Source organism: Notothenia rossii (genome assembly GCF_949606895.1).
Source record: "Notothenia rossii genome assembly, chromosome: 6".
NCBI classification, from domain to species: domain Eukaryota; kingdom Metazoa; phylum Chordata; class Actinopteri; order Perciformes; family Nototheniidae; genus Notothenia; species Notothenia rossii.
The window spans coordinates 72,351,646-72,369,350 of NC_136909.1; the positions used below are offsets into that span (position 1 = coordinate 72,351,646).

The 17,705-nt window shown below is 40.1% G+C and overlaps 3 protein-coding genes and 1 pseudogene across 9 annotated transcripts; 2 read left to right on the forward strand and 2 right to left on the reverse strand.

Annotated features, from left to right (window-relative positions):
• Nucleotides 1-8: 8 nt before the first annotated feature.
• LOC307044913 (neuropeptide Y receptor type 4-2-like) lies at nucleotides 9-5,698 on the reverse strand. Its single transcript, XM_079690350.1, has 2 exons — nucleotides 4,960-5,698; nucleotides 9-2,741 (listed from the first exon to the last, which is right to left on the reverse strand). The coding sequence occupies exon 2, from the start codon at nucleotides 2,669-2,671 to the stop codon at nucleotides 1,316-1,318; it is 1,356 nt and encodes a 451-aa protein (XP_079546476.1). The 5' UTR covers nucleotides 2,672-2,741; nucleotides 4,960-5,698; the 3' UTR covers nucleotides 9-1,315.
• A 2,627-nt stretch (nucleotides 5,699-8,325) lies between these two features.
• On the reverse strand, nucleotides 8,326-14,644 carry LOC307043848 (sphingomyelin synthase-related protein 1-like). 6 transcript variants are annotated; one of them, XM_079688738.1, is made up of 6 exons: nucleotides 14,491-14,644; nucleotides 11,091-11,749; nucleotides 10,907-11,002; nucleotides 10,650-10,767; nucleotides 10,328-10,478; nucleotides 8,326-9,760 (listed from the first exon to the last, which is right to left on the reverse strand). In XM_079688738.1, exons 2-6 carry the CDS (start codon nucleotides 11,708-11,710, stop codon nucleotides 9,456-9,458), a joined length of 1,290 nt encoding a protein of 429 aa, XP_079544864.1. In that variant the 5' UTR covers nucleotides 11,711-11,749; nucleotides 14,491-14,644; the 3' UTR covers nucleotides 8,326-9,455. The 6 variants fall into 6 exon arrangements, with proteins under 6 accessions (XP_079544864.1, XP_079544865.1, XP_079544868.1 ...); XM_079688739.1 differs by having other exon boundaries at nucleotides 11,091-11,714; nucleotides 14,491-14,600; XM_079688742.1 differs by lacking the exon at nucleotides 14,491-14,644 and adding an exon at nucleotides 13,929-14,188 and having other exon boundaries at nucleotides 11,091-11,714.
• A 163-nt stretch (nucleotides 14,645-14,807) lies between these two features.
• On the forward strand, nucleotides 14,808-16,274 carry LOC307044640 (dual specificity protein phosphatase 13A-like; annotated as a pseudogene). Its single transcript has 4 exons — nucleotides 14,808-14,855; nucleotides 14,959-15,152; nucleotides 15,213-15,427; nucleotides 15,931-16,274. The product of its transcript is annotated as a dual specificity protein phosphatase 13A-like (transcript).
• A 210-nt stretch (nucleotides 16,275-16,484) lies between these two features.
• On the forward strand, nucleotides 16,485-17,702 carry LOC307043851 (dual specificity protein phosphatase 13A). Its single transcript, XM_079688747.1, has 3 exons — nucleotides 16,485-16,693; nucleotides 16,859-17,076; nucleotides 17,172-17,702. The coding sequence occupies exons 1-3, from the start codon at nucleotides 16,569-16,571 to the stop codon at nucleotides 17,381-17,383; spliced, it is 555 nt and encodes a 184-aa protein (XP_079544873.1). The 5' UTR covers nucleotides 16,485-16,568; the 3' UTR covers nucleotides 17,384-17,702.
• Nucleotides 17,703-17,705: the final 3 nt, after the last annotated feature.

A 17,705-nucleotide genomic window follows, 5' to 3' on the forward strand; every position in this document is an offset into this window, starting at 1 on the left:
TATGTTTTTCACGTTATTTGTTAGTGTGAAAGAACAACAAACTAGAAATGTATAAGAAATATATTAAACATGTTTTAAAGTTAACATATTGCACCATCTGAACAGAGATACTTATACAACAATGAAATTGACATCAATATAATTATAATGAAAAATTAACATTAAGGAAAAAAGTGCTAGTTTGAATTGCACTTGAAAGACCCTCCAACCATACAGTCTATGCATCCAACCCACCCCCCACCCCACCCCCACACACACGCACGCACACGCACACACACACACGCACACACTAACTAACACATTAATAGAAGTGTAAATTGTTTAAGTGCATTCATGAGCTAAATAAAATACAAATTCTTGTTACATTATTTAAAATATTTAACACAAAGAATAAGGCATTTGAGGTATACCAATATACAGCATATGGTAGTAATTTGATTATTAAACCAGGCACATATACATGACTATATCATCATCAGTCTCACTTAAACACAGTTCTAAGCAAGCATTTGGATTAGATACACAATATGTAATCGTTATACTTTGAAGATATTTGAAAATGTAGTGCACCTCTATAAACGGTACAAAATGTAACATCCATTGGAAGTGTCTGATGGCATTTATATATATTTTACATCTAACCCAACTGTCTAACAATTTTGTAAAATATTACAGTTTACCTCCATGAATCGCATTAATTACAGCTTTTGTTTCACTGTAGCAACCCACACGCTTATATCAGAGCACACATGCCATAAATACAAAAGAAGTAATAAAATGTAAGAAATACAACAGCAGCACTACAAAAAAAACACATAGGAAAGTATTGTTGGTCAACCACAAGCCTAACAGCAGCACAATCCTCTAAAACGTTACTGAATGGATGAACATATTTATAAAGCAAGATATTCCCTCATTTGGTATTTTTTTGATGTTCGTGGTGAGGCAGACGCTCTCTAAAATCACAGTTTAATTGGCACCCAACAGGACACACGTTTGATCATTTGTTATTACAAAATGGTGAAATGTTTTGATTTTATATGAACTACAATTTGTTTTTAACGTTTGCACAGCAACAGATTAATTGGAAATTACATTCTGTTGATCTTTTTTTCTACATAAATACACTTCCTACTGCTACTGCAGATTAGGAGTAATCAACACTGTACGGCAAACATCACTTCAAACCACTGAAACAAATGTTGCACTTTAAACCACTCAAATCTGTTGTGATGCCATAAAAGGTAGGAAAACCAACAGGAATAGGTCCTGTAATTCAGTTTATCTGTCTGTATCCTTCTAGTGCCGTGACCCTTCAGGTTGTTATATCAAAGAGAGAGTTGCTCCTGCACGTGAGAGGCACAGAGGAACGGGACACCTCCATGTGCACAGTGGACATGGGGAAACGCTCGCACTCTTCCTCTGGCGGGCTGCAGCGGCAGTGCAGGAGCACCTCTCTCACCTCCTGCCGGAAGTTGGAGTTGAGGAAGCCGTAGATGATGGGGTTGATGCAGGTAGAGGACATGGCCAGCAGGTGGCAGAGAGAGAACAGAAGGTTGTGGTGGCAGATGGGCAGAGCCTCCTGGTTCCAGTCCGACACCACGTTGAAGATGGTGAGTGGCAGCCAGCAAAGTGCAAAGGCTGTAATGAGGGCGACCAGCATGATGTTGATCCGTCGGCTGTTTGTCATGCGTTGGCTCTCTGGGGTCCTGGCACGGTCCAGCATGTCTTTGCGGTGGCGAAGGCGCACATAAACCTTAACATAACAGAGCAGGACCAACAATAGAGGACCACAGTACTGAAACAGCAGGAGCCATGTGGTGTAAGCAAGTCTTTGCTGCTGGGAAGGCCAGTGCTCCAGACAGGCCTCCATGTGCGGAGTAATGGGCGCAAAAGAAAAGAGCGCGCTGTATGCATTTTTAGGTGAAGATGAGTTTTTGTATGTGAAGGAAACAGGTTGAGGTGTAGATGCATTGATATAAGGAGGGGCTTGGTGATAAAGTGGAGACTGGGGCAGCATGACATTAGTATACGGCTCACTTGTTAGCAGTTGAAAGGCCAGGAAAGGCGAGGAGGTGAAGCAGGCCAGAATCCAAATGAGAACAAGCACCGTGTAGGCCTGAGGGATGCTTGGTTTCCACCCAGAGGGGTTAATGATGAGCTGATGTCTTTCCAAAGCGATGAACACCAGCGAGAGAACAGACACGGTCACAGACACACACTGGATGAACGGCACCAGCCGGCACAACAGTGAGCCAAACACCCAATGGTCCATTAGTGTGTATATGACAGTGAAGGGGAGGCAGAAGACACACACCAGGATGTCAGAGAATGACAGGTTGCAGATGAAAATGCTGGTGACATTGACCTTCTCCCTGCGACGGGCGATGATGCAGATGAGGCTGATGTTCCCCACAAGCCCCAGCACCATTGTCATGCTGTACCAGACCACCAGACACGCCGTGAGGACAGGAGACATAGGGCACTGCTCATCATGCCCGAGAACAGCGAGGTCTGAGAGGAGCTGCGTCTTGTTCCCTGACCACTCCTGCACAGACTCGTGAGTGCTTCTCCCCTCCTCCCATGCTGGGGAGTATGAAGAGGTGGAGCTGTTGAAGGGCAGAGTAAGAGCTGGTGGAGAAGAATGGCTCGCATTGCCACTCAAGGACATCTCACCAAGACTTCAGTGTCACCAGCCCTCAGGATACAACCGTCCATCCCAGTCCTCTTAAAACATGCATCTGAGACAAAGAGACAGGAGGCAAAGAGGGAGACAGAAAATACATCTTTATTCATTATTTGAAATGTAATCCCCTTCATAGCTCAAAGATGTTGTTCATGTGGAAGGTATACTGTTCTGTTATTGTGAAAGGGAGGCAAGAAATAGGCTTTTATCTTTTAGCTGAAGAGGGATTAACCATCTTAATTTAGAATTGCATCATGCTAAATTAAGATGGTGAACATGGGGATAACCTCTGAAAACACTAAACACAGTACAGCCTCAAGGAGCTACTAACATTCCTTTAATATTTGTTTAGTCTAATTTAGTGTGTAGATTGTCCACAAAACCACTTGTTACACACCATATGGAAGTCGTTTTAGAGACACACCCAATACTGCAGTTCCACTTACAGTTCTTGGTCTTACTTATCTCTCTATTTCTCTTCTTTACCCATCTTAAGAACTCAGACTTGTCAGTTCTCCTCCCACAAATTAACCCTCATGTCAGGTTTCAAAACTTTACATAATAGCGTAATGACAATTAAATTACTATGCATTTATTTTTGGCATAGTCTTCGATTTTTTGAATGCACAATCAATTGTATAGTTCGTTGAAATGAAAGGGCATGCCATTGTCAGAATCCTAAAATTAGATTTGAGCTTCCTCTCCTGAAACCTCTGCCATGTGCTGTGAAAACCAGCATTGCGAGAAAAAACAAGCCTGTCATTTTCCATTAACAGCACACACACACTCAGCTATCAGTCACTTCACACCGCATCATTACTAACATACTCTGTCAGTGTGTTGAGGGAACTGCAGGCAGAGTGGTACAGCCTTAATCATCCAAGTGTAATGTCACCCGTGACCAGATGTAGGAAACAGCTGTAACAGAGTATATGAACCGTGAACACAAGTAGGAGAAAAAGGAGGAATGTCACATAAGAGAAATATGAGCCTGTCACCCTCCAATGATGAGCAAATCAGCAACTAGATGTGCCATTTTGATGGTCCCCTTTCAAAAAGATCGAAGCAAAATGAGAAGCACTGTGACCTGTCACTGCGCTGTGTGTGATATTATTCTTTTCAGCCTCAGCTAAGTGTCCTCCATCTCTGAGGACATAGATCTCTCTCTGAGACTGGCTTTCATTTTTTCAAGGAGACTCACCTTGATTCTGTCTTTAGTATTTTTCTGAGAGCAGTTGTGCTGTATAATGATGTATTTTCATTTTTATAACTTGCATTGTGATCAATGTTTCTCTCAAATTCTTCTGCAGTAGCTTCAAAACTGTCACACTGCATGACAATTTAATTTATTCTGTATCTGCCAAAATTCATGCTGTCTTTTTTGTGACTGGATTTCCCCTCGCAATTCCTCTTAGAATACTATTTGGTAATTTGACCGAAATGTGAAGGTGGGAATGTACACTATAAAGCCATCCTGGAGGGCATGACAAAAGGATTTGCTCGAAACGAATTTATTAGACTATAAATAAACGTCTGTGAAAATGGAAATCACAAGAGGACACATGGCGCACATGTAATTGATTGATATAGAATCAAAGAAAAAGCCCGAATGAGTCTCTATGCAGTCACTGATTTGAAATTATTGTTATACAATATACTTCTCAAATAAGTTATTTTTATTCCAGCAAAACACCAGTGAATATTAGAACCCACTGGAATTTGAGGTTGTGCATTTATTTTGCAGAAACACACAGCAGATAATATAGCGGATAATATATCCGCAAACATTTTTTATTACATTCATACTGTTTTTTTTAACATATCCAGTCAGTGGGACAATTAAAAATCTATTTTGCATGTGGAGGCGCAGTAAAGGAAGCGCTATGGGCTCAGCCTCAGATAATAACCATAATGTGATTATTCTGTGCTGGCAGTGATTATTGTGGGTGAGACCTCCCAATAAATCATTACAATTAGGACTCATGAGATGGGATGGAAATTCCCACTGTGTATGAAACATTAAGTATCATTTCTATGGTTTTCATTTTTTTTTCCATTTTGAAATTAGTTGCTCTCATATTGTTCCGTGCATTCTTCAAAAACAAATGCAATTCTAGATGAAAAAAAGCACACTTTCCTGTATCTGAGGACACTAAGCAAAAAGCTGACATTGGAGAAACAGCACAGCATTAGTTCTACATCTAATTAACTGAAAATCACACTGACTTTTCCTGATAAAACCGATAATTGTGTGTAAAAAATAAAGCACTCACGTGGTTGGTTGGCTGGAGTGGAGTGTGTCTGGGATGCTGAGATGTCAGAGGAGACGATGCTCTGAGCAGCTGAGTCCACAGAGAGGAGAGCAGGAGAAGGAGCTGAACATCACCACCAGCAGAACATCTTTCTGTCAGAGGCGGTGGGCGAGCGCATCCCCGTGATGATTGGGCCAGAGGACCGGGCTCTGCTGTCACACAGTGGTGATTTCATTCAATGACATGCTGAAAAGGACACCTGCTGCTACAGAGACATACAGCAGGCAGGTACCATAAGGCCATTATCTCTCTTTATGTATTTTTCTTCGTTTTCTTTGTTTTATCCTCTGTCAAAGCGTCATTGAGTTTTTAGAAAAACGTCATGTATTATTATTATTATTCAAATGTTTTGTTTTCACAATTGAATTCTGCACATTGCACATTGTAACTGCACATATTTTGTTTTATTATATTTACGGGTATACCTTTATTCCATCCACATTCAATACATTCAATATTGCTATATTTTAATGTTAATGTCGTTTTCTTAAACTTGTTTAATTGTTTATTGTTTAAATACCTGTTTCTGATTCTGATTAGAAATGTTTCTATTGGCTACTAGCAAAAAATAGATATATAGCAGTATAATGACCTGACAACTCACAATAAGATAAAGTTCAGATGAATTATTGATTGAGCTTTAAATATAAATTCTTTACACATTTTATTAGTTATATTTATTATCTGTTCATAGTTTGCTTCCAGAACCCCATACATAATGTTTGGATTTTAATTAAAAGGATATTTGTCTAAAACCTTTTGTCAATGTCTTTGTCAATGAAAACTTAAAACAGGAAAAGGAAGAAAATGTTTGATTCATCTGTTTTCATTGGTTATTTACTCGATGTATACAGCATACAATAGTTGATCAAATATGAAACATCTAACAACTTGTTGGTGCGTTTAGACGAGGTTACATTCCTTTGTCGGGTCTGACTTCATCACAATCTTGGCAGTGCTGGCCTCCTTATTTACTACCAGCTCACATTCTGCAGGAATATCAATTGAGTCTGCGTCAGGGATCCTGAGAAAAAAATAAACATTACTTTTAGATGAAAATGAAATCCAAACAGACAGAAAAGAGGGAGGGAGTTGTGATGTTTCTACTCGCTAAAAGGAGGGGTGTCTTCTCTTGTGTGTAGAGCAGGGGGTTGTGTTTTTATTTTTAACTTCAAATATATATTTTATTTCAGATTTCCTTTGCAAGAGATGAGCCACTGGCAATAGGCAATACCTTTTTAACAGGCCTAAAAAGCAAGGCAAGTCAGTCAAAAAATGTTGGTTAGAGTATTGTTGTCATTATTCTTGTCATACAAACAAAAAAAACAACGCAGCAGGAATACTTTTAATGATACGCTGGGATAAAGAGCTCCCCAGGGTCCTGCCAGCAACAGAGAAACATGGACGTGTTGTAACTTGCACAAAACTCAGACAGAAAAAATATCAAAGATTCAGGGAGACTGGACTCACATTCTTAACTAAACAACCCATCTGCTCCAATATCGTCTCTACCAGGGGATGGAGAGTGGGGAAGGACAGGTTCACAAGGGTGATAGGGGCTTTTTGGATTATAACACATGAAGGACGTAAGGTATAGCCTCATTCGCTATCGCTTCTAAGAGAGCATAGCTTGAAAATAAAAGAGACAAAACATTTTAAACAATCTTACTTGGTACAGCAGCTCATGCCCTGGCCCGTACAAGAGCAGTCAATGCAGTCTTTGGCATTCAGTGCCAACATCATGCTGCTTTCCATCCTTATCCACACACCCTGTAAATATATAAGACCACATTCAGAGGATCTGTGGAGTCGCGTATCAAGCTCTGATAAATTTGTGGCCTTGACTAACTCTATGTGTGATAGTCTATCCAAAGCTGTGGTTTTGAAGTTTTGAGTCAGGTCTAAGAAAAAACACACAGCAGCTTGATGATACACAATGAAGACAGACCATTTTTTTCCAGACTGTTGTTTAATTGTGTCTCCTCTAATTTGTTCATGTCCACTCACCTGTTGGAGGGTTGTTCAGGTCTTTCAGCACTAACTCCTCGAAGGAGCAGTCAGAGTGACACAAGACAACCAGTCCAAGCAGACAAACGAACACATGAAAGGCTTCTCAATTCTCTAATTTCCTCCCCTCGGAGGAGTCAAGGAGGGGAAATTAGAGAATTGAGAAGCCTTTATGGAGAGAAGCCTGGGGGAGTAAAGACATCTGCAAACAACGAGTGGTCCCTGACCTTCATTATGATCCTCCTTTACATTGAAGAAAAGGGTTAATGCTTCTTTTGATTTGTAATGTTTACACAAGTTTAAAAGTGACAAAAACCCTGAAAAGGATGTCAGGTTCTGACTCTTGTAGCTGTTGTAAATAACATAAATGCATGTTTTAGGTGATTTGTATTCATCTTGTTTCCAAATGATCAAGTATACTCATTTTTTAATGAAAATGTCAATGTTTCAAGCATTACAACCATAATGCATGTCATAAGATGTATGTGATTCAGTCTGAAGAAGTTAGCTTTGTAAGGATTCACATTTAACCTTGAACAAGACATATTTAGTCTTTGAGATAACTTGAGAATGTTTTCATCTTAAAAATATTTTCCTTTGTTAATCATCTTAACCTTAGCAGCCTGGCACCAGCAAAGAAAATCATTTGAATTGTGCAAAGAATCCCCATTGATATTATTTACCTAAGCACTTTTTAATTTACTTGCCAATAAATATTTTTACCCCATCTAATACTACAAACAATATCTATATTGTTAAAAATATATAATCAAGAGTGCAGTAGGACTCAAATGTAATCCTTAATTAATTTAAAGCTAAACTACACGATCCAATTGTATCTACATTTTGGCCGTAAAGTATTAGGTAAACTGGGACAGCACGATGTCTTTTAAATTGAATATATCCATCCATATCTTCATTGATGTAGAATCTCTTATATAAAATATGTTTAACCCTTATATATACAGTCTATGGTTTAACCACAATTCTACAACTAAGTATTCCAATAAAATAAATAAAGTGTCCTGATTTCCCTTTATTAAAGTATAAAATACTTACCATCCTCAGATTTGATGTGAATCGGTCAAAAGAAAGCGGATCGCTGTGAGGACTCTCTAATGGAGGCTTTATATTCAGGTGCGAAACTCTGCATAACTTTATTGATAATGTTTGAATAGTGATGTGACTGTAATCAGATATTTGTTTTAAGGTGTGAGAAGAAATACATATGGAGTTATATTGATATTAAAGGCACAACTCACTAAATCATGGCATTTTCACCACTGATAGATACTGTATGTTGTTCTTACAAAGCACAAGCAATGTGGAATTTCCTTTAATATGTCAAATTAATTTTATTCAACAAATGCAAAAGAAACACATTAGTAAAAAGCAGCCAAGGAAACAGTCAGTCTAAAATATAAAAACTGTTTTCCTCATGTGTAAACTTGTATTGCTGAGCCAAAAGGCAGAGATAGATTACTTGCATTGCAAATAAAGCAAAACAAATTGTAAACAATTATTTCAAAGATATACTTTGGATCAACCATGACGTAAACAATATACTTTCGAAACTTTGTTACCCATAAATCCAGTTTTTTTACTGTTCAGAGTTTAAAGACAATAAAGCTTAAAAAAAAATCCATCTCCACACATTTCTATAATCATTACATAATTAACAATCTGGAATAAAAACATAAAACGGTATCAAATTAGGATATTTGTCAAAAATACATTATTACATTATAATAAATGTTCAGATATTTGGTTAAGTTTAACTGGGAGGCTACAGTAGCCCAGTGATGACATATCAAATACAACAAAAAGTTCAATTAGTTAAGTGAAAAAGGAAAAAAAGGGATTGAAACAGAGCTCTTTCATTAGAGAACAGGAGGAGTTTTCCTGCTGCGCAACAAAAGAAGCTGTTTCTCCTTTCTTAGTAGTTACAGGTGTCAAATGTCTTGCAGCAAAACAACATGTAAACTGTCACCACAACGATTCCCGAAAAAGTGCCAACTAAAGTATCAACCTGCATTTCAGCTGTGTGAAGCCTCCTCAGTTTTCTACTGTAGATGTTGAGTGAAGCCAACAGCCCAAAGCACCAGTGAACCTTTCCAAAGTGGAACATGATCGATAAAAGTGATTAATCAAAGCAAAAATAAACAAAACCATCCGTACCTATAATCCAGCTCCAGTATTTATGCTAAACTAAGATAACCATATGCTGTCATCTTATTTAGCGAAAAAAAAAACAAGAAAGCATACTGTAGGCATATTCCCAAAATGTCAAACTAGTATAAGATTAGTTACAAAATAAAAATCATTCAGTTATAGAAATTAGGGAAAAAAACTCCCACATCAAGATAGGAAGCAGCATTTTAAATACAAGTTTCTCCTTCAGGCTTTAATATAACTGTCTGTGTTCATTGCCGTAGCTGCACTTTGAAAGTCTATCCGATCATAGATTTCATGAAGGCAGGTTTGCTGAAGGGCCAGTGGTACTGGTTGGGCACAGCTCCGTTCACATTGCACTCGAAGAAGGAGAACATGGGGAACCATATGCGCGCTCTCCGGCTGTGCTGGAAGGCGCGGGTGTTTGCTAAGGTGTGGTAATAGAGGAAGAGGCGGGTGGTGATGTAGAAGGCGATAAACACATCGATGGAGTAGTGCTCGTGAGCCGCCAGGATGAAGAAAATCCCAAACAGGTTTAACACCCAGGAGATGGTGTGGATAAGATTCCAAGATCGTGGAGTGTCTGGAAGTGAAAGCAGTCATTAAAGGATAAGTATAGTGGTATTGAAATTTTTCTGCAAATCCCATGAAAAGACCAAAAACAACAGTGAAATTATTCTACTAACAAGTGTTATTTTTTTAAGTAAAGATGAAGCTTAAGCTGATCACCAGCAGTGTAATTTATGGTAAAACAATCTTGATGACACACTCCTGCTGGTGGAAAAACTGACTCTCATACCAAAACATATCTAATCCATGATTTAAAGTACTCCAAAAAAAAAAAATCACTTTCTACCCTCACAATTGACGGCGTATTAATATTTGCCACATATCTCAACAAAAACATTTAAAATGTATGCACCATGTGACGTGTTCATTCCTAGTAATGTCATACTTCTACACTAAATGTGTATTAATCCGCGCCTGAATATAGTGTCCAGCAAATGCACTATTTACTCCAGTTTGAGTAATGTTGTTGGTTTAGATCTTTTTAAAGGATTTGTTGACAATGGTAAACTATATAGAAATGTCAGCTTTATAATTTAACAAATGCAGCTGTACTATACTAAATAAAAGCAATATCACTCACATTCAGTTACAAAAAAGTTGAGCAATGTGATGACAACGGTGTGTCCACTGAACATGTAGTCTCCACAAGTTTGGACGCCTGTCAGAGTCATCCCAAACCCACTCCAGATCAGGAGTGCCCTCTGCATCTTTCCCCAGATATCACCGTACGTCTGAGGAGCAGAAAGATAACATTCATGGTGTGAAACACAGAGGCAGCTGTTCATCAGTTATCACAGTGGGAATGATGTGTTCAGAACAAACTGTAAGGCTGCCAATTAGCAACAACAGCTGAAAATGGCACATTTGATCTAATCTGCACATAATGTCATGCTGCTTCCCACCTTACTGGCACACTTCAGGTGCTGCCCAGGCACGGAGAGCGAGGTGACAAACATTGTGCAACATCGAAGCAAAAACACAGTTCCCATCAGAGAACACAGCCGTCTGAAGAGGATGGACCTGAAATAGAGACACATACTCATTACATGCCCAAATATATATTTGCATTGCAAACACACTGTATTTTCTCAGGTATATCTCATTATGTGTATTATAACACACAGTGCATCAGTGATGGAAAACGGGAACAGTGGACTACCTGTGTCTGTGGAGGAGTAGGATCAATATAAACATGTAACACAGGATGACGCCACAGGCTTCAGCCATTGCAAAAGCCCAAGGGATTCTGGGAACACTGTCAGAGATAGAAAACAAGTGTATTATCATGCAGATTAGATATGATGCAGGAAAAGTGAACATGAACTATGGACTTGCTCTTATACCTGTCTAGAAATATGTCAGGGAGTGGGGGGTACGTCGTCATGTCCGGGACTCGCTCATGTACGATGACCATAACGAAAGATGTGAATCCAAACACGAAAAATACGTATATGGAGCTGATGATCGTCTTCCACACCTCTGGGTCCAGCCTGCCCGACAGGTGCTGCTTACACCTCCCGTTATAGTGTGTGTGAGCTGTAGATGCTGAGCATAATGCAGATCTGTCACCGTTCCTCAGCCTCAGCTCTGTCCCATTATAAAAGCGATCCCCTCCATTACACCTCCTGTCAGCTCCATCGCAGCTCCACTCCCTCCCTGCGGTGCCCAGCAATTGCTCAGCAGGGGAGCTGTCTGCAGGACGGAGACCCAGCTCCTCCAGCTGCGCCTGGTTCCGTCTCTGGAGCCGGCGGAGGGCTATGGTGAGCCGCTTGATGTCTCCCAGGACGGTGAGGCCCAGCGGAGGCCCCCGCAGGTCGGCCTCAGTCAGAGCCAGCAGGCTGGGCCCGTCCAGGCGGTGCTGGCCACACAGCAACTCCACATACTCCCCGAAACCTCGTTCCTGCAGCCACTGGGCCACCTGCTTACAGCTCCAGGCACTCACACTGTCCTCTAACACTTCCATGACACTGCAGGTAGAGACACGTGGAGGCGATAGTCAGGGCTGTATGATTATAGAAGAACATTTGAATGCAAAACAGCCTGACAGTCACCAATTGACATTACTTTTTAATTTGCATCCTATTGATCACAATTATGTATTATTGCCCTGAATGAGCCAGAATTGTGACAAATTATTATTTTAATTCTTGATGAATCTGCTAATTGTTCTCTGGATTTAACAACGAATGAGTTGTTTGATCTTTTAAACGTCAATAAATAGCCACACAGTCCATTCAGAAGGTGACATCTTCAAATGTCGGGTCTTGATTAAAAAACAATTTAAAGGTGAAAAGTAGAGCAAACCCTCACACTGAAAGATCAGGAACCAGCTGGCATTTTTGCTTGAAAAAAAGAGTAAATGATTCATCGTTTATCAAGATAGTTGATTAATAATCTTCTTTCAATCGCATAATAAATTGCTACTTTCATTCATTCTTCTGGCAAAAACATATCTATTGGTCTTTCATTTTAGAACTGTTGGTCAGACAAAATATAATTTAACAGATTTTGGACTTGTTAACAATTTCTTGTCCGTTCATTGAATAAATGATTATATGATAATAAATATAATTGTCCAAATTATATAAAAGTATCACATCTTAATATTTAATTTTATGCATGAAAACACGCAAAATGCACCTTTGCTTTATAAATGACTGATCAGCACTATAACACAGTCTCTAGAATGATCTGAAGGCATGCATGTGGCAGGAATGTTAATCTATGACAGATCTGGATGCAGTTATTTGCCGTTAGCTCTACATGCTGCCGGCTTCTGAGCGTGAATACACCAACACAGTAATACATGTGTTCACATCTGTTAATGTACAGCAGAAGAGTGACTTACAGCCTAAGTAATGGCACCCTGATCCACGTAAGGTAGTCCCATGTTTCGCATCATGTCTTAAACAAAAACAAACCAACAGGAATTCAATCTTGAGTATGGATATCCTCTCTGTTAAAGGTTTCAATTCATAAGAAAACAGCCACTAACCATCCAAAGCACAAGCAGTTCAATGAGTTTTTCTCCCTCAGACAGATTTAGATAGTGATGAAAACCTCTTCTTTGCTTTGTCTTTTCCCCGTTCCTGCCCTTTGACCCTTTGATAAGCTCTCTGCAGCGCCCTGTCCTCCTGCCTGCTCCAAAGGTCTGCAAGCTCCACCAACACATCCGCACCGAACGTGAGCGATAGTCTACATGCTGACTGTACTGACTTCAAATGACCCATGTAAGCAGCTTTCCGTTACCAGTAATACACGAAGCAGAACAAGATGTCGTTTTTAGAACTAAAATGCTGAGATATCTATATCTCATACATAAAGGGGCCTCAGTATTACACAGTATACACAGTGTCAAACATCAGAAAATTGAGAATAATTTTTTACAATTTATAAAACCTTGAGGTGATGTCTTTAAAATTGATTTTTTTTTTCGCCAAGCAGGAGTCCAAAATATCAAAAATATTCAGTTTGATGTAATGTAAAACAAGAAAAACGGCCTTTCATCACTTAAGACGTAACAATTAGTTGATTAATTGCTTACCATATGAATGAAAAACTATTTTTGATCATAGATTAAATAAAACATTTAAAATATTTGATGTTTTCAGATTTTCCAATGCAAGAATTCGATGCTTTTTGTTGTCTTAAATTATAGTAAACGGATATATAGATACATCAAAATTAAAATTTGATTAAGTATATCAAATGAAATAGTTGCTGGTTTCAGCCCTGATCCTTTTATTTTAAAAGCTGGAACGATCAAATAAAATAAACTTGAAAAGACCAACAATATCAGATGAAATGTTAAGACTTTAGGAACATCACACAGCTTAAAGTTATATTGTAGTCTTAAAGGATATAATATGAGTTGAGCGAAACACTTGAATGTGTTTGAGTCTAATAATCAATGACAGTTTCTCTTGTCACTCCCACATTACTCATGTTTTATGAGTAGGAGTATCACCCTAAGATTTCCAGTCACACCTGATATGACTATTGATAGCAACATCCTCTTTTGAAAGTAGCAGGAACTTAGATTTTTGTCAATGACTTAATGAATAAACTTTGTTGTATACCATTATATCAAATAGTGTCTGACTGTGAGTGAGGGATCCAAGCCGGACGACCAAAAATGTCTCATAAGCTGATATACATGTCTGAAACCTAAAGCAACTCACCTGGGTAGCTTCTGCTCCGTTCCCTCTGAGAGAAATAGGTTATTTTTAACTGGCCCCTAGATTTACTGGCAACATAGCTGGGTTCTCTGCCCGAGGCTTTACTTGGGGATTCATAAGTGCCATGTCAGCTTGTTTGGCTGGCTTACAGTGAGTCAGTGAGCAGTGACACACAGCTGTGACAGAGAAAGCCCTTCAGTGTGTGTGTGTGTGTGTGTGTGTGTGTGTGTGTGTGTGTGTGTGTGTGTGTGTGTGTGTGTGTGTGTGTGTGTGTGTGTGTGTGTGTGTGTGTGAGTGAGAGAGAGAGAGAGAGAGAGAGACACTATCTGACAAAGGGCTCATAGTCTTTTTACCACACAGAGAACCCAAAAACAATGCTTAATTTCAGCATGAAATCAAATTGGAGCGATGAAATCCCTTTTTATTGGTAGTATGGCAAAGTTTAAACACTTTAAAATAAACAAAAGTAGAGAGACACATAGCCAAACCAGAAAAAAACAAGTAGCAGGATGTACTCTAGTAGTTTCAAACTTCTTTTACAAAATAAACAGTAGTTATCTCTTACCATAAATCCAGTGTCACTGTGCTGGCAGAAGAAGTAGAAGAGCCAAGTCTTCCATGGCCAACATGCTTCTGACAACTAAGCAACCCCAAACAGGAAGAGACATTAATAAACAACACCAGTAAAGAAGAGCTGCTGGGCTCATGCTGGGCAGCTGATCAAAGCACACTGACATCTGCTGGACACTTTTAGGTAAACTAGGATCTGTTTGCCGGTAGTGTTTCTCTAGATTTAAAGGGGGGGGGGGAAGCAGATGTCATGCACTATTTGGTTTGAATTTGACAGCAGTGGTTTTTAAACTATAATATAACCACATTTTCATGAGTGTGAGTGTGAATGAGAGTCTGTGCCAAACTTTCACCACCTGTGTATGACAGTCAGAGGCTGCAGCAGCCAACACAGAGGCAACACACAGCAGCAGGACTTAGTTTGAGGGAAATAACAGAGAAGATTGCACCCTTTAAAGTTTAGAAATGGCAGAAACCAATTTCTGAGGTGAACTGTAAAGACTCTGACCTAGAAAGGGATGAAAAATGTGGGACAGAGGATCAAAAGAGGACTTGGAAGACCCAGACTCTGCAGGAGCTGGAGGAGGTTTTACATTCAGCTCCACGCTCCTGTCGCCATGGAGATGAGGTGTGGCCAAATCTGTACCTGGGGGACATGTGAGTGTCCTGTTTTATTTAAATCAACATTTGGCTAAAATTGTGCATTTATTATGTTTTGTTTGTGTCTCATGACGAGCTCGGTCTCTGGCAGCTGGGCATCACTTATGTGCTGAACGCAGCGCATGGAAAACTGTGCTGTAAGGTCAGAGATGACTTTTATGGAACCACGGTGAAATACCACGGCGTCCCAGCCAACGACCTGCCAACATTTGACCTTTCACCTTTTTTTGACCCTGCTTCCGAGTTCATACACCAGGCTTTTACATCTGGAGGTATTGTAAGCTGCCACACGTGTGCAACTTTTACTTTTTGTCCACTGCTCAAATGGCTTGTGAATGTTTATATTTTACCTTTCACTCACTATGCTTTTGTTGTTTCGTTTTTTGGCTGGTGAGTGATGCAAACGTATCAGCCATTTGCATATTTAACAAACTTTTAGCTGATGCATCATGGTATAAGTGTGTCCTGCAGACATATTGTCAAGTGACACCACACACTGGCTGTGGTTACATGACATTTCTTTGTTTGTGTCTTTATGACGCCAGGCCAACACACTCTCACTCCATAATCGTCCAGGAGCGACGTTTGGTCAGGGTCCCGTTGGCGTGCAGTTGTGATGCTCCTAGGCTCAGATGGGAATACATTGCGATCAGTTGAAAGCTATTTGCGTCCCTTTATGAAGCTGAAGGAGCATAGGAGCGTCACAACTGCACGCCACGGGACCCTGACTAAACGTCACTCCTGGACGATTATGGAGTGAGAGTGTGTTGTCCAGGCAAGGTGTTTGTGCACTTTGCTGTGGGTGTGAGTCCTAGCCTACCTGATGATTCATCACCACCTCAGTCTTCTGTCCTCTACACGCTGTGTGCAACAGAAAGACTGGATTTTCCCAAACAGAGGCTTTTTACGACAGCTTATAGCCCTACTGAGAAAACTGCAGGACGAAGAGTTGAATGAGCCACAATAAAACAAAGTGCAGAGCAACCCATAGTTATAAATCTAAAGAATTGTCCTCCATTAGTCTGCAGAAGTCCCTGTTCTCATTCACACAATGCAAGACTGTCTCCATTTGTACCATTTACTGTACTGTAAGTATACACTCACCAGTTCAACTGTGTGCATCCCTCCCCTCCCTTGTCCTCTCCTGATGCGACCTTTAGGAACAGAGAAAGTCCCTGTCTTTTCCAGCTAGACCTTTGGCAGCAGTGAACAGACCAATCAATGCAACAGCAACAATAATAACTACATGCACTCAGAGAGAACTCCCTGAACACAGGGAGCTAATTTTGGATGCAAGCAGGCATTCAAACAGCCACCTGCTGTGGTCTCTCACTGAGCTGCACACTCACTGCTGCTGGGGGCACGGCGGACACACACACACTCTGCTGGAGGAGCTGTCTGTGTGAGGGGAGAATGTCAGGGACCAGTCAGCCACAGGACCTGGAGCTCATTAAAGAACTAGAGCTCATCTTGGATTCCTGCACACTGGAGCTCACACCAGTGGATGAAGTCTGGCCCAACCTGTACATAGGAAATGTGTGAGTCCTGTGTGTTTAGAGTATGTTGTGGACACCTTAAACAGCTCTGCAGGAGAAAATGTACCCGTTTTATTAGCTTGTTAAAGTTTAAAATCTGCGTATCTGCATCTTAACATAATTTGATGATACTCTTTCCCTGATGTGACTCTTTTGTGTGTTTTCCAGTGCAGTGGCACAGAATAGAAAGACATTAAATAAGCTCGGCATCACTCATGTCCTGAACGCAGCACACTCCAAGCAGGGCAGCATCGGTAACCAGAGTTTTTACGGGGACTCCTGCGTTTACTTTGGCATCCCAGCAGAGGATTCAGATCGCTTCGACCTCAGTGAGAACTTCAAACCTGCAGCTGCCTTCATACATAAAGCCCTGAAGAGCAAAGATGGTACGGTGTATGAATGTGTCACGCATTGTCCCATGTCAAAGGTTTATTAAGCTGTTGTAAAAAGAATATTTCCTTTCCCATTCTCCTTCCTACAGGAAAAGTGCTGGTGCATTGCATCATGGGAATGAGTCGATCAGCCACATTGGTCCTGGCTTACTTAATGTTGCGGCAGCGTTTCATTCTGAGAGATGCTCTGAAACACATCGTCCAAAAGCGACCCATTTATCCAAACAAGAACTTTCTGTCTTTGCTCCTCAAACTGGATCAACAGCTGACATTCAAACGGAGGTTGTGTCCTCTTTTATGACACCTCTCCCTCTCTTTCTTCTCCTCCCTCATCACATTAGACCTCTATTCCCATGAGTTCCACTTTAATCTGTACGGAAAATAATAATAATACTCCTTTTTACTTTTAAAGTTACTTTTCATGCACAGGTTTAACTTCTGGCTACAGCAGCAATGATCATGTGTTGTAAAAAGTGTATTTATTCTCTTTGTATTATTTTCATATTCAAACATTTATTCAAATGTTCCCTGCCAGAGTTGTTCTGCATGTACACAAGCTTTGTAAATATAGCTTTATGACTCAGTGTGATTATGAATTAAAGACATTTTGTGTTATTTAATTG

Bases quoted from the DNA above. Each gene is read 5' to 3' on its own strand.
- LOC307044913 (XM_079690350.1), bottom strand. From the start codon at position 2,671: ATGTCCTTGAGTGGCAATGCGAGCCATTCTTCTCCACCAGCTCTTACT.
- LOC307043848 (XM_079688738.1), bottom strand. From the start codon at position 11,710: ATGGAAGTGTTAGAGGACAGTGTGAGTGCCTGGAGCTGTAAGCAGGTG. The intron at 10,768-10,906 runs GTAGTCCACTGT...TCTCTATTTCAG, and splicing joins CTACTCCTCCACAGACACAG to GTCCATCCTCTTCAGACGGC. The intron at 9,761-10,327 runs GTGAGTGATATT...TTTCACTTCCAG, and splicing joins CAACTTTTTTGTAACTGAAT to ACACTCCACGATCTTGGAAT.
- LOC307043851 (XM_079688747.1), top strand. From the start codon at position 16,569: ATGTCAGGGACCAGTCAGCCACAGGACCTGGAGCTCATTAAAGAACTA. The intron at 16,694-16,858 runs GTGAGTCCTGTG...TGTGTTTTCCAG, and splicing joins AACCTGTACATAGGAAATGT to TGCAGTGGCACAGAATAGAA. The intron at 17,077-17,171 runs GTACGGTGTATG...TCCTTCCTACAG, and splicing joins AGCCCTGAAGAGCAAAGATG to GAAAAGTGCTGGTGCATTGC.